General features: G+C 39.4%; 1 protein-coding gene across 2 annotated transcripts in view; it reads right to left on the bottom strand.

Moving 5' to 3' along the window:
- Positions 1 to 14,028: 14,028 nt before the first annotated feature.
- Positions 14,029 to 16,323, bottom strand: part of RST1 (ARM repeat superfamily protein) — a 28,176-nt gene continuing 25,881 nt past the window's right edge. For both annotated transcript variants that reach the window (XM_082900689.1, XM_082900687.1), the window contains exons 23-25: positions 15,708 to 15,858; positions 15,401 to 15,519; positions 14,029 to 14,623 (exon numbers count right to left, since the gene is read on the bottom strand). In XM_082900689.1, coding sequence (XP_082756815.1) covers positions 14,261 to 14,623; positions 15,401 to 15,519; positions 15,708 to 15,858 — 633 coding nt within the window. In that variant the 3' untranslated portion in view covers positions 14,029 to 14,260. The remainder of the gene's footprint in view (positions 14,624 to 15,400; positions 15,520 to 15,707; positions 15,859 to 16,323) is intronic.

The raw sequence follows: 16,323 nt of genomic DNA on the forward strand, positions 1-16,323 counted from the left end.
GCAGCAAACGCAGATAATATTGACCCACACAAACTTCTTTGGATAAGCTACGATAGCTAACAGAAAATTCAGAGTAGTTCCACGATATCTGAGGAACACTCTTGCCCAGTCATATTCTCCACAGTTGAACCTCCAGGAACTATATCTTCAGTACGTTCCTTTTCAACATCTAGATTATGAACCTCTACCTGCAATGCCTGTCTCAACTCCTTCCTGGTCCCATCATTCCAGATCAAGTCCGCACGATTGTGATCAAGGCTAAAAGATCGCCAAAAGTCAGGCCAGTTACAAAGTAACCTACCAGATCCAACAGGTGTGCTCACAACAATCTGAGCAGGAGTGGGGATGCCTGTGTTCTGGAAGCCAACCACATTTGGATCAGAATCAACCGAATCTGATGCATTTGATTCAACAGGCTCATTTGTATTCATTGACGGAACATCAGGTGAAGCCACAGCTGCTGAGTAATCTATTTGTGGAGCACCAGTAGAGGAAAATTCACTAGGCAAGTTATCACCTGTATGAACTGCATAAGAGTTCGTGGCTGGAACCTCAGATTTTTGGTAACTATCTGACCCTTTAAAAGCACCAGGACTTGTCTGCCATCCGGGAACAACTTCAAAATTATTAACTGAAGGCATGGAAGGCCCCTGAGATGTTATTCCTTTTCCTGCACGACCTTTCCTCTGCTGAAGTAACCGTCTATGTCTCCTGCTTAATGACGATCCTTGACTGGACATATTTTGTTCATCTTCAGGTGGAACCCCATCCGAACGTGTGCGCAGATAAGCAACAAGCCCTGGAGGCAGCACTCCTGATAACAAATCAAGAGCAGGTTGATATGAATCTGCCCAAAAAGCAACAAGCTGTCGGCTAACTTCACGACGTTCGCCAGCAGGAAGAAAGAAGGCATGCAACAAATGCCGCAACAAGGCACCGCCACGCAAAGCAGCATATCACGCATAGACTCTGCTGCAATTGCATCTTCTTCCGCAATTGTACGCATGATAACAGCAACTGTCTCCCTTACACTTTCAGCAGGATATCCAAACAATGCAAACAAGCGACGCCACAGGCCAGCTACTTGTCGTAACAGTTCAACAAAAACAGTATATTGAGTAGTTTCACCATGTGGTTCACAGATCATTGCCTCCAGAACCTCCACAACTGACATTGATAATAACGGTGATACAAACATAGGTTTTAGTCTGTTGACAAGGATAATAACATAGCTATTATTCGATTGAAGATCCAAAGTGGGACAGAGTAATGCAGTTTGAACTGGCTTACGTACTAAAAATTAAAGAACAATTAGTGCATACTATTAGAAATTTCACGTCTAAAGGTACAAAAATAACTAGAAAATGTTGCATGTCTTTATCTTTACAACTGCCTGACTGAAAGAATTACATCTAAGTTTCTTTTATAGTACACCGTAATCGTCTTCCTTGTAAGACTACAATAATCATAGATGGCCGCAATGTTAGCAAAACCACATTCACTACAAATAGTGATACATAAAGAGACAGAAATATATACATAGAAGAATACGGAGGAGGGGGTTACTGGAACTCTTATCTCAATAAATTACTTGAAGTGAATAGAGAAAAATTTGGACTGTAATGGTTGTTCCAGAAGAGAATTCATTAGTGGTGCCACGATGGAAAACCATGCACATTTCATTTTTAAAGTGGAGACCAGAGTTAACACCACAATAGGTCTAGCCTAGCATAACTATAAATGCTTTCTGCTTGTATGCAATTCCGTGTGTATAATAACTACACAGTGGTGAGTGACACTAGATCCGATCAGCATGAAATAAGACAATGCCTAACAGAAAGACCTTCAAAACTTAACATGATAGTTAGGTCCATCTACCCTTGGACTGCAATCTATGAAGCACGGCTACTCCAAAAATGGTGCCGTACGGGTATTGGGTACTTACCGAGTGCAGGTACATGTACTGGTACGGCAGTACACGTACCGGATACGGCAAATACATTTGGGTACATCGTGGGTACGGCACCAATACAGCGAGGTGATTTTTTTTTTTTTTTTTTTTTTTTTTTTTGCAGCTGCTAGAATTTATCGTGGCCTTTATTATTCTTTTTTCAATTTTAAAAATATCAAGTAATTTATTTCCAACACCCTTCACCCATGAGTCATGATTTTGCTCTCTTTTGCATCCTGTTTTAGATAATCAAAAAAGAAAAAGAAAAAGAAAAAATTATATAACTTTTTAGACAAGTTGTTCTCTTTTTAGCTTTGATTTGTATGTTGGATGTTTAGTTATAAATTGGAAAAAAATTTTAAAAATTAATGTATCTCAGCCGTACCCGTACTTTACTTTTTTAAGAATTTGCCATATCGGCATACCCATATCGTACCCGTACCCGTACCCGTATCTATACCCGCACCTATGCTTCATAGACTGCAACGCTACTGCTTTAGGGAGAATCCCTTGGATTTCATAGATTATAGTAGTTTAATTGGAGATATCTCCAATCTTTCCCTGGGATTTCATAGAGCTAAGAAAAGGCAACCCTCTCCTGCCCCTCAGAAGATGAAGAGAAAAAAAAAGGTCCCATGCACATACACTAGACTAGGGGTGTGCGCGGTGCGGGTCGGTGCGGTTTGAGAGAAAAATGGAAACCGTATGGCGGGTGGCGGATTGATAAAAGTGTCACTAGAATTTGCCATTTTCCTTATCAAAAACCGGCGGTTCGGTTGGCAAATAATGGTGGATTTGCCTTGACGGTTCGGGCGGATTGGCGGTTTATAAAAAATATAATTCAAATTACAAAACTTAAATCAAAGAGTAAAAAAAAGGCGAGAGATACCGTGATGTTAAGCATCTTGCGAAGCTTTCTTCTGATGTAGCAAGTGTAGCAACAACATGATAATATCAACGACTATGCCATTAGTTCATTACAAGCATCTGTGGAAGCTACAATGATCAAATACAATACATAAAATTAATATTATTCAGGGTTTACAATATATTGAAAATGTTTACTGTTGAAAAGTATTTAGATTGAAAGTGAGCTGATGCAAGTTTGCAACATGGCCAAAAAAAAAAAAAGATTGAAAAGTGAATTGGAATCCAACTTTATTTTGGATTACTGACATCTTGAATTCCCTTCGAGCAATAATGTAATACTATATTCTAAGGTATAGAATAACAAGCAAACTTAAGTAAAAAAGAATTTTTAGAATATTATAAAACATGATTTAATAGCGGTGCGGGTCGGTGCGGTTTGGAAGAAAAATAGAAACCGGCGGATTGATAAAAGTGTCACTAGAATTTGCCATTTTTCTTACCAAAAACCGGCGGTTCGATTGGCAAATAATAACGAATTTGCCTTGGCGGTGCGACTCGGTGCTGTTTTAGCGGTTTCGGCGGTTTCGGCGGTATTATGCACACCCCTACACTAGACCTTGCACTCTCCTTAACAAGTAATAATGAACAATCAGGATTAGTGATTAATCTCATTCCATTTATGCAAAGCAATGCATAAGGAAAACATATTTAACAAGCATGCAAGTGAGGCATGCTCTAATATTGGGCATCTTTCTGAAGCCTACAACATATAACATCATTTGCTTACTTCATAGTTGTCTAGTCGCCTTTCAACAAGTGAAACCCTTGTAAGAATGAGTTGACGATATATAGCATCACCTTGCTCCCCAAGTCCTCCTTTAGGCCCAACTTCCAAACTCAATCCCAGAATATTTAATGTTCCATGGGCAGCAGAGCGCAACCTTGTCACAGACCAAGCCCTACAAGGAGTTTCTTTTGCTCGAATGGCCTCCTTGGCTTCAATGTACAGTACAAGTGTCCAAAAATTTCAAGAAATTATGAAATAGTATAATTACAAGGAAGGAAAGATGCAGAAAAAGGAAGAATGAATCAAATGTGCATAAAGAATTAGTATGGAGCCACCTCTTCTCTTTATATACTCGGCAACAGTGAGTGATTGAGAAATGTCTACAGATAGTGACAACCCAACCATGGACTTCGCAGTTTTTGTCTGTACAAAAAGTGTTTAGTAGTATCAAATTGATGCAAAGTAGTTCATAGTCCAGCAACATGATGCAACAAGGCAAATTCATACAACATGGATAGTCCTGCAGGGTGCATGCACTTTGAGGGATGGGGGGTGTTTGCAGGTTATTACTAGATGGAAAAACACGATTTTCATATATTTCAAAAAGGGAAAATTTTGAATTATGAACTCACAAAAATCAGAGAGAACCAACATACCAAATTTGATATAATAGCACTGTTTGAAGTCCCTGAAGCGGCTTGGAAAGATTTAGATTTCTTCCATATAAAGGGCACAGAGCAAAACCCCCATGCTCAACATTTTTTTTCCCATAAGCATCAGAGAGAAATATAATTGCAGGGGAATCCATGTCTCTAAAATCCAAGCACCAACGAAGATCTCCAGAGTTTGAGTCAATAAGTTCAACTCCAGCATAAGTAATTTTCATTTTCTGTACAAACCGTTTGATCAGAGGTTACTAATGCAAAACAGTTGAGTAGTGCAAAAAGGCAAATGATCGAATAATTCCATTGACTAGAGCTTATTAAGGCAAAACAATTCATTTATCCAGGCCAAGTACCAAGTGGTTAATTGATTGGCGATTGGCACAATCACCACACAACAAATTTTATGAGATTGGATAAGTAAATTTAAGCAAGGCACTTTTATTTGTAAATAAATTTAAGTAAGACACCCTTATTCAGCATTCCCTCATATCAAACGATTTAAGAAAAATTGAATGATAAGGCAATGTAACCAAAGTTCAATCCTACTATCTCTATGGCTTCAAACTGTTTATCATGGATTTAATTATCTCCATCAAACTGTCCTGAATACTGCTAAAGGAAAAATCAACCAATATTTTTCCATGTATGGTCCTTCATCTCCAATAGATGCAGAAAATGGTGATCATAAACGTAGGAGACCAGGCCATACCTAATAGAACCTTCAGCAACTAGTATACTTCAAATTTTTAATCAGCCAAACCATAACACATATGATGCGTAATAAGAATGTATGTGGATATCTAGGAGCCCATTTGCCATGTCATCAGATCTATAAATCCATGGAACATGTTAATGACATTCAGTAGTCACCACCATACAACATCAATGTATATCTACTATTCTAAATACACACTTTAATCAATTTAAAAAACAAAGCACAATTAATTTTGTAGAGTGTTATCACACTCCCTCTTAATCCTATTGCACTCCACATTTTGATTTATATAGTGAAAAGACCACTTTACCCTTGGCTCATATAATAAATGGACAAATTATATACCCTTAGCTTACAAACCCAACAAAAGTATAGTGTATATTGAAGGCCTTTACTGGAAATTTGATGAATAAAAACGGAAGTGGAGTGCAGAATGATAAAGAGGGAGTGCGAACAACACTTCCCTTAATTTTTAGTAATAATGCAAAATCTGATTACTAATTCTAGCATGCCTCCTTCCTAGGATCAAACCGAAAATAAAATTCCTATTGACTAAAGGTTTAGGTAGATAGTATAAGTATTCCTCCTTTGGCTAGTGACCTCTTGGTCCAAAGACTTCCTCTTTTTCTCCTTCTTTCTTGCTTCCTCTTCTTCGCTGACAGTTTTAATTCCTCCAATTAGATTTCAAAACTTCAAATGCCATTTCAAGCTCCAAAAAATACTTAGAATTCTCCTCTCTTTTTTTTTTTTTGTCTTGGAGAGGTAGAATTCTCATAAATTATGACTAATGATTAATGACACCCAAATGATCATGGATTTCAGTTGCATATTTATAGAAAAGCATATCTTGTAACAAGAATGTTGATACCCTCTATGTTCATGTTACCTAACACATCTATGGCTATCTAATTAGGCACCTAGTGGTGAAAATAACTTCTAAAGCATGAATATCTCAGTTGTGTGTGTGTGTGTGTGTGTGTGTGTGTGTGTGTGAGACCTCATTTATCATTAAAACATACCTGGAACATTTCTCCTTGTACAGGATAAAGTATTAATGTTTAGATTACTCTCATTACCTCAAATGACCATTGACAATGAAAGACAAATTGAGAGAGTAATATTGAAAGAGAATTTTGTAATGTAAACTCTATATTCAGAATCAAGATAGAGGCTCCATAATATAGGAGCTGGCTACAAAAACATCATGATGATACAATTTAATATAATAAGAAAAAGGGGCCGAAAGATGGCGGACGACCGAAAGCGGGGACAAAGGGAATCCTATCTTTTGATATTATATACATGCTATAATTGGTTTCTATACTATAATATATTAACAGATATAGTATTATATTATATTCATATACAATTATATTCATATATTAACAGCCCCCCTCAAACTCAAGGAGGACAAACATCAACCAACTGGAGTTTGGAGACAAGTTCAACGAAGCGGCCAGGAGAATGGGCTTTGGTGAAGATATCAGCAGGTTGATCAGCAGAGGAGATTGGATGGAGATGGACAGTACCATGAGTGATGTGTTGACGAATAAAATGACAGTCAATCTCAATGTGCTTGGTGCGATCATGAAAAACATCATTGTGAGCAATTTGAAGAGCACTTTGATTGTCACAAAAGAGGGCAGTAGCGCCAGAGGGGGAAACACCCATGTCAGCAAGAAGCCAACGAAGCCAGAGAAGTTCCTGAGTAGTATCAGCAAGAGCACAATATTCGGCCTCGGTACTGGAACGAGCAGTAAGAGATTATTTCTTACTGCGCCAAGAAATAAGAGAATCACCCAAGAAAAAACAGAACCCGGTAGTAGAGCGCCGGTCAGTAGGATCCCCAGCCCAATCAGCATCAGAAAAAGCACGAAGCTGGAGAGAGGAGCGGGCGGAATAATGAAGTCCATGAAACAAGGTACCTTTGAGATAACGAAGGATACAAACTAATGCAGCATAATGAGGGGTACGAGGAGCGGACATAAACTGGCTGACAATATGAACGGCATAGGCAATATCAGGACGAGTAACAGTGAGATAGACAAGGCTGCCAACCAGCTGACGATATAGGGTAGCATCAGAGAGAAGAGTGCCATCAAGAGGTGTAAGACGACTCTGAGGCTCCAGGGGAGTGGAGGCAGTCTTGCAATCCGTAAGACCAGCGCGGGTGAGAAGATCAGAGGTATACTTAGCCTGAGAGAGAAAAGACCCCGTGGAATCATGGAAGATTTCAAGACCCAAGAAATAGCTGAGAGGACCAAGGTCTTTCATCTCGAAATGATGGCTAAGAAACTGTTTAAGGCATACAATACCATCAAGATCGTCACCGGTGATAATCATATCATCCACATAAAGGAGAAGTAAGGTGGTCCCTTGAGCAGTTTTCCGGATAAAAAGAGCAGTATCATAAGAACTGGAGGTGAAACCACAGTCATGAATAGTAGAGCTGAACTTGGCAAACCAAGCGCGCGGAGCTTGTTTGAGACCATATAGAGCACGCTGAAGTTTGCAGACTTTATGAGGTGGATAAGTAGACCCAAGGGGAGGTTGCATGTAGACCTCCTCAAGAAGAACACCATTAAGGAAAGCATTTTTCACGTCCATTTGATAAAGATCCCAGTGTCGGGTGGTAGCAACCGCAATCAGGCTGCGAACAGAGGTGAGACGAGCAACAGGAGCAAATGTCTCCTCATAGTCAATACCATATTCTTGGTTGAAGCCTTTTGCAACAAGGCGGGCTTTGTAGCGCTCAATAGATCCATCAGAACAAGTTTTGATTTTGTAGACCCATTTGCAACCAATGGCAGTCTTTCCAGGAGGAAGATCAACAATGTCCCAAGTGTGAGTTTTGTCTAAAGCCTGCAATTCATCAGTCATAGCTTGCTGCCAAAGAGGATTAGAGCGAGCCTCACGATAGGAGGTCGGTTCATAAGTAGAAAAAGCAGTAGAACCAACAATAAAGTCACGAACACGAGTGGAAGGTTGGATTACCCGGTGTGGTCGAGTAGAGGCAGGAGGAGCCAGAGGGAGAGACTCACCAGGAGGGGAGGATCCCGAGGGAGCAAGAGCAGGACCATCAGAGGTAGCAGGGGCATGGGACAGACCAGAAGGCAAGGTAGTCTCGAGAGAGGCCGGTAGGGGCGGTGGAGTAAGCTCATCAGAGGACTCGAGAGAGGCCAGCAAGGGCGGTGAAGTAAGCTCATCAGAGAACAGATCCGTGGAAGGGTCAGTAAAAAACAGAGAAGGTGAGGGAACGAACAAACGGAAGAGAGAGAGAGAGGAAAACATTTTGTGTTCCCAAAAGATGACATGACGAGAGATACGGAGTCGCTGGGAGAGAGGATCCCAACAACGATACCCCTTGTGTTCAATACCATACCCTAAGAAGCAACAAAGGCGAGAACGTGGTTCAAGTTTGGTACGTTCATGAGGTTGAAGAAGAACAAAACAGGCAGATCCAAAGACCCTAAGGTTGGTGTAAGGGGGACGGGTGCCATGCAGACGTTCATAAGGAGTGTGATTATGAATGACAGGTGTAGGGATACAATTGATAGTGTAAGCAGCAGTGAGAGCTGCCTCTCCCCAAAAATGTTCCGGACAAGAGGAAGACAAAAGGAGAGCTCGAGTAGTGTCAAGAATATGTCGATGTTTCCGTTCAGCACGTCCATTTTGTTGAGACGTACCGGGACAGGAACGATGAGGTTGAGTACCATGACTCTGAAGAAAGGAAAGAAAGTCAAAATCTTTATATTCCATGGCATTGTCGGAGCGAAAAAGCTTAATATTTTTAGAAAATTGTGTTTTAACCATTGTAGCAAAATTGTAATAAAGTTGTTTGAGCTCAGAGCGATTTTTCATAAGAAACAACCAGGTAAAACGGGAAAAATCATCTATAAAAACAACAAAATAGCGTGCGCCTCCCATAGTAGGAGTAGGAGAAGGTCCCCAAATATCAGAATGAATGAGATCAAATGGTGCAAGAGAAATAGAGTCACTTTTATTAAACGACAAAGCAAGTTGTTTGGCAAGTTGACAGGACACACAATCTAAAACATCAGAACTTACATGACCTAAATGACCACTGGAAATTAGAGATTTTAAATGACCAACAGAAAGATGGCCTAAACGACAATGCCAAAGCTGAAAAGGAGATAAAGGAGGAGCAGTGGTAGCAGTGGTAGCAGTGGTAGGAGCTGTGATCTGAGAGGAATCTGGAACATGAAGATGGATGAGTTCATAGAGACATCCATGCTTACGGCCTATCCCAAGAGTTTGCCCCGTCCGAGGGTCCTGCACCAAACAACCAGTACGGGAAAAGGTAACAGTTAGACCATGCTCACATAATTGACTAATGGAGATAAGATTTAAAGTAAGAGCAGGCATAAGATAGACATGGGATAAAGATAAGTGAGAGGTTGAAACAGAACCAACATGACTTACAGACAAAAGAGACCCATCAGCAGTATGGATAGAAGGAACATGAGGAGTAGAAGAGAGAGGAGTAAAAATAGTAGGGTCAAAGGTCATGTGATTACAACAAGCGGAGTCAAAGTACCAAGAAGTGTTACCTGCGGTGACAGATAAAGCAGTAGATGGAGGAGTACCGAAATTCTGCCAAAAATGTTGAAACATGGCTGCGACGTCAGTTTGAGAGAAGACTGGAGTGGAAGGGTCTATAGGGACAGAGGAAGGTAAATCCTCTGAGGCAGCAGCAGCAGTTCGTTGAGCAGGCATTGGTTTAAATGGAGTCCCAGAACGGTGAGAATGGCTGCGAGAAAAATTCCCAGTGGAAGGACCATTGCGAGAGGCACGGGCTGGATTGCGGAAGCAATCTTGCTGGAGATGACCAGGGCCAGTCTTGTTGCAAAACCGACAAAGACGAAATGGACAATTAACCAGAAGATGAGTCGACGAAAGATGGCGGTTGTGACAGTAATTGCAGGCATTGGACCTCTGTGGTGAAGGTGAGGAAGGAGAACTTCGAATCTGGGGAGTGGCAAGAACAAAGTCCACAGGGTGTGGATGGAGAGTACCAAATCTGGTTTCCTCGAACAAGAGTTCAGAAATTGCTTGCTCAAGAGTGGGTAAAGGAGTGCGATGAAGGAGAGATGCGCGGACTGGCTCAAATCGGGGAGTGAGAGCCATGAGAAACTGAACTAAGCGCTGTTGGTCACGGTAGGCAGTAAACAAGGTAGCATCCTTAGTACAATCCCACGGAGGTTCAGAAAGAGCGAGCTGATCCCAAGCATAATACATTTGGGAGAGAAAATCATTAATGGTTTGAGTTGTTTATTGGCGCATACCGTGAAGATGACTCAGAAGCTGATATTGGTGAGCAAGGCCAGTAGTCTGATAGCATTCTTGTAAAAAATCCCAGATTGCTTTGGCAGGAGAGGAAGCAGAGTCAAGTTGGAACCGACAAAACTGAAGGCTGATAGATGTAATAGAAGTATTGCGAAACCAAGTGATGATCTGATAGTTTTTACTATCCCAATCTTCCAGTCGGTCGACATATTTGGCAGCGGAGTCCGTGGTAGCGGAATCTGTGGTCCCTTGAACGGGTTTGCACACATCCCCAGTGATGATGCGCCAAAGTTTCTTTCCTTTGAGGAAGCCAGACATAGCTTGTGCCCATAAGACATAATTAGTCCCGTCAAGAATAACAGAAATAGGTTGGGTAGAGGAGTCCAGGCGATCCATGAGCGAAAAATAGCACAAATGAGGGAGAATCGAGAAAAATCGAGAGTACCAGTGAATTCAGAAGGTCAAAATTAGTCAGAAAAGGAGTGAACGGACCAAAAATATGACCAGAAAGGCTGAAAATGGAGTAGTCAACGATGCTGGTCAAACAAGGATGATGCAGTGCTGATGTCACAGGCGCGGCGCACGTTAGCAGAGAGTGGTGCGGCGCACGTTAGCAGGCGAAAACACAGCGCACGGAAGCAGTCAGGGCTGACGTCAGCTGACGTCAGAAACACACGGCTCACGTTAGCAGATGAGGCCGTAGCGCACAATAGCACAGGACAGTGTAGGAAGCGCGTAGAGCGCGTCTGGAACGATCAAGCGAGTGGCCGAATGTTCTGGCGGCGCGTGGAGGCGCGTGAGACGTCAGATGAGGATGAATCTGGTGGCGTTGGCTTCGTTGTGGAGAGACGAAGGTGATGGTATTGTCCAATCTGTGTATTAGGTAAGGACGAGGTACGCAGCAATCTGCCAAGAAAAATGTGATGCAGAGACTTAGGAAAAATACCTGCGCTCTGATACCATGAAAGACAAATTGAGAGAGTAATATTGAAAGAGAATTCTGTAATGTAAACTCTATATTCAGAATCAAGATAGAGGCTCCATAATATAGGAGCTGGATACAAAAACATCATGATGATACAATTTAATATAATAAGAAAAAGGGGCCGAAAGATGGCGGACGACCGAAAGCGGGGACAAAGGGAATCCTATCTTTTGATATTATATACATGCTATAATTGGTTTCTATACTATAATATATTAACAGATATAGTATTATATTATATTCATATACAATTATGTTCATGAAAAATGCTTGGGAGCACTAATTAGTGCTCTTACTAATTAGGTGGCAGTGGGTCCCGTCATTAATGATGTGATGTTTTGGTCTTGGAGTTGTATTTTTTTTTTTTTTTTTTACTTTTTTATTGCATTAGTGCTATTAGTGGTGATGCTTTTAGTGGGATGAATCATTGTTGTTATATTCATATATTAACAGACAAAATACACTCTCTTTCCAAACCTCATTCCCAAGTAATTATTTATGTGCTCAAAACTACACTCTGCATTTTCATGGTTCCACCTCCATTTTACGGAGCCTTTGCTCAAATTATTTGCTTATCAAAAAAAAAAAAAGTAGTTAATCATACCATCCCTTCCTTACAGTTTCTAGTTATTTTCACTTTCTTACATTGTCATGTTGTTCATAGTAATGCTTCAAACTATTTATTAAGTGAATGAAGACCACCAATGCATCCCATCATCAAACTAGCTTCTACTATCAAAACAAGATTGAAAGACAGATTAATGCCAAGAAAAATCGTAACTTCCAAAAGGAACCCATTCCGAATTCCTTCTCTGGAGATGAAGTACTGGAAATTCTGCAACAGAACCAATTCTATTCCATCTAATTCTATCCAGCTCAGTCAAAATACTCGCCCTGTACTTGAAGAAAGCTTAATAGCTTTGAACTTCCCTTTACCATCTGTCCTCACACTGAGATTAAACTCCATTGAATTCTCATCCCTCCCTAATATCAGTGCAGCTGATTCGAAATCACTCCCGACATCATAAATTTCAAATTCTTCAACAATTGAACCAAGTAGAGATTCTGCTTTATCAAGATTCCTTTCCTTGCAGAATCCATTTATCAAAGCCTTGCAAGTAGCAATATTAGGATTCACACCAAATTCAACCATTTCTCTCATTAAGGACTCACCCTTCACACTCCTACTTAATCTACACAGGCAGCCTATAAGAGCATTATAGGTAACTAAATTGGGTTTCATATCATTAGAAACCATCACGGCTTTCAACAGTAATGCCTCCACAAAATCACACTTGGATAGAGAATAGATCCAACTCATTGTAAATTTCCTCTTTAGGCTCATGACCAACTTGAGACATTCTTTCCAAGAGATTCTTTGCTGCACATGGCCGATTCTCCTGACACAAAGCAAGGATTAGTTAATCATAAATATCTCGACAGACTGAAACTCCAAATCTCAGGAACCCTGTGTACCGTTTATAGGGGCGGGGGGAATTTTGAACAATGTAGGGTTTTGGATGAACAAATTACCTGATGATCAAACATCCTACAATATTGACCGTTAGAGCGGCGCAAAATATCGCCTAACTCATTAAAATTATATCGATCTACATTAATTTGTATCGTTTTATCTATTAACTACAGAGTAAATTTTAAAATTTATAATCCCTCTTTTAAACCATTTCACTCCATTTAGTTAATATATATATTAACCTCTAATAAAATTTTAAAGTAAAAATGAATATGAGAAAGATTTAAAATGTAAAATTTATTACAAATTAGTAGTTATATATATCAAAGATATTATATAAAATTACTTTGTATTATATATATAAAATATTATGTAAATTAATATTATATATTATGCAAATGTTTGATAATTGGTTAGAATATTCTTCAATCCATCAATTCTTCCAAAACTGCCCAAATCACAATTTGCTAATCCACTAATTCGTCGATCCGCCATTCGATTTGTACACCCAAACCACACACACCCTATTGACAGTTATCAATTGCATTAAAGTACAGAAAACAAAAATCAAAGGTCTTTCAAAATAAATAAAATGAAAAACTCTAAATACACTTTCTATTAAAATTAAAATATTTTTAAATTTTTTACTTATTTTTAACAGACTTTTTAAATATATATATATATATATATATATATATTTACTAATAAATCCTGTATACATGACTTGTCCCAATACTAAAAATGCTCTTTGACTGGGGCCGGCGTTGCTATTGGAAAAACAAGAAGTTTCAAAACTATTTTTAAGACTAAAATGAAAAATACATCCTATTTCAGAGTTCAAAATATAAATTATTTTACTTTTTTAAAATTAATTTCACACAGTACCACTGCATATAATTTCAGAAATGAAAAAAAAAAATTCAAAAATTAAATTGAGACAACAATTAATTTAAGAATCTAAGAAACAAACCATACACCAAAATTTTTAAATATTTTCACTCAAATATTTTATATTCTTCTTTCTTTTTTTTTCTTTTTTTTGAATAGAAAATATTTTAAATTCTTTAAGAACGTGAAATTTCCACAAGAGGTTACACCTTGAGAATAAAGTGAAAAAAATCACATCTCGATGCAACCCATAACAATGAGATTCTCATTTCACTTCTCAAGTTTACCATCCAAACATAACATTGAAATCTAATCTCATTCCATCATAGAATGTTATCCTATCCTAAATTTCAAATTTTATTAAACAGTTAATCTACATCCAGATGAGATATTGGATTAATTTTCCTATTAGAAACAATTTCAGTTACTAACAAAGTTACATCACATAGAAAATGAAATTCCTCTGAAACTACTATACAAAAAACAAAATGTTACAAGCTGCAACTAATACAAACATCATGCGTTCAAGCCTTGTCACGAGCATTTCAACGCATGTCCCAGATACAAACATCATGCGTTCAAGCCTTGTTGCAAGCATTTCAACGTATGTCCCAGAATTCAAGGGACCACCAAGTTGGCAAGCTTGAACTGCTTCTCAGGAGGCAAATAATCTTTCAAAGAAACACAGGTACGATGCATCATCTGCAATAGAAAAAATGCCGAAACATTCTCACTCTTGTCAATAGGCTGCAGGATAGGTGAATCATCACTGCGTGCTATACGCATGGCCCAATCATAAATTCTCTCTGTGGATGCCCACAAATACGAAACCACAGACTCTGCAACCAACCCCCAGCTGCTATCTGATAAAAGAGATGAAAGGGTAACCGGTAGGTCACTCAACACCGTGTGTGGGTCCACAACTAGGAGAGGCATATACTTGGAGCAGCTACCACAGAGCATACCAACGAAACGCAGAGCCTGCAGGGGAACCGAGGATAAATATATAAATGCAATGAAATTTTCAAGCTGTTAACAGGTGTAACCCACTAAAATTCATCTGAAAAATCTAAGCCAGTTGATAACTCATAACCTAGTTTTTCAATAGAAAGACTTCAAGGACATCATTAAAAAAGAAGCTAAGGTATTGTAAGAGTGCAGTAGGAGCCAACAAGCCCCAAAGAGAAACTGCTATGAACATATTAACAACATAGAACTCAACCCCAAAAGTTAGTTGTTAAGGTGAGAGTGCCCTCACGTTTATATATTGCACTTTACTTTAGAAGCCCTACACAGTGTGTAGTGGGTGATGAAAAAGGAGGTACCAATCTTGGGATCTCTTGCATTACCAAGCAATGTGAGACTTCACATCACACCCTCCCTCCCTCACTTGGTGGCACCCACCACATGCAAGCTAGGGATACGCACCCCACCTATCCCTGATTGACCTTAATCCCAAAAGCTAGTTATTTAGTGGGGATGCCCTCACGCTTATATAGTGCACATCACTTTCATAGTTGGGCAATGTGAGACTTCACCACGCACTAACATCCCATTAAATTGAACAGAACAATTGGGAGATGAAGGCAGCATGTTTTCAATTACCAACGCACTTATTTTCAGCACTAGATACATGATTTCTGACAGAAAATACTACCATGTATCATGCATTTGTGCCAGAGTAAACAGACTAGGGTTTTGGGACAATCCACATCAATTTCAAAAAGTAACGATAACATATTAGAAGAATTGGGCTACCGTGGAAGGATAAATTGTTACACAGCTAATTTCCACTGCATCAACAAGCCACTGTTTTTTTATACTTCCTTCAACATGTTGCAGAGCTGCTACAACTTCTACCAGAACATCCCAAATACCTGCAAAGATAAAAAGTCAAGATGTACTCTGAAAGTGAAGTTTTCGGCTATAAAGGAATGAAACACAATAATGCTCCTTTTAACTCGGTGAAGAAATAAAATTTGAAGATTCCAGTTTCAGAATTTACTGATTATTAAATATAGTTTCCCTAAATTACAGCTAGTTTACAATTCTGTGAAAAACTAACCATCTGATCTAGTGTTCAATAGATAGGCTTTCAGTTTTCCCAGCTCACTCGGTGGGATGGAACCAATCTGAACTAGCTTGGCCTTTGCTTGCATTGTTTTCACTACCTTGGAGAATTCACCATCTCCTTCCACTAAATTTGCTTCTGAAACCTGTACAGGGCATGCAGTAGTTAAAGTTACTGAACTAGCAGAAAGCTCAAAAGCTATGGAGTGTACAATATATAGGGAACAATGAAATTCATTTCCTGTAGAAACACATCATGCCCAGCAACAACTCAATCTTGCTTTTCCATGCGCAGCCCATAGGCAACGTAAAATACCCAATGGCAGTGCATGACTTGGTGAAACTAAGACCAGGGCTGAAACTGACCAATTCAAGCTGGTTGATTTGGTTTTACTGTGCTTACTGGTTATGCTTCCCAGATTTGAAGAACACAGATGACATCAGATACCAGGTTGATTTTGAAAGATTCAGCTTGGGCCTTATTCGCCTTGATTTTGAAAGATTTACATCGCTCTCCCTCTACCTTCAGTGTAAGATTCACCCTAGGCCTCTATTTAATTAAGCCTACTAACAGGTAATAAACAGACTCATGAGGCCAGCCCCATTAAGCA

This window comes from Camellia sinensis, chromosome 1 (genome assembly GCF_055761805.1).
Source record: "Camellia sinensis isolate YWXY chromosome 1, ASM5576180v1, whole genome shotgun sequence".
Taxonomy (NCBI): Eukaryota; Viridiplantae; Streptophyta; class Magnoliopsida; order Ericales; family Theaceae; genus Camellia; species Camellia sinensis.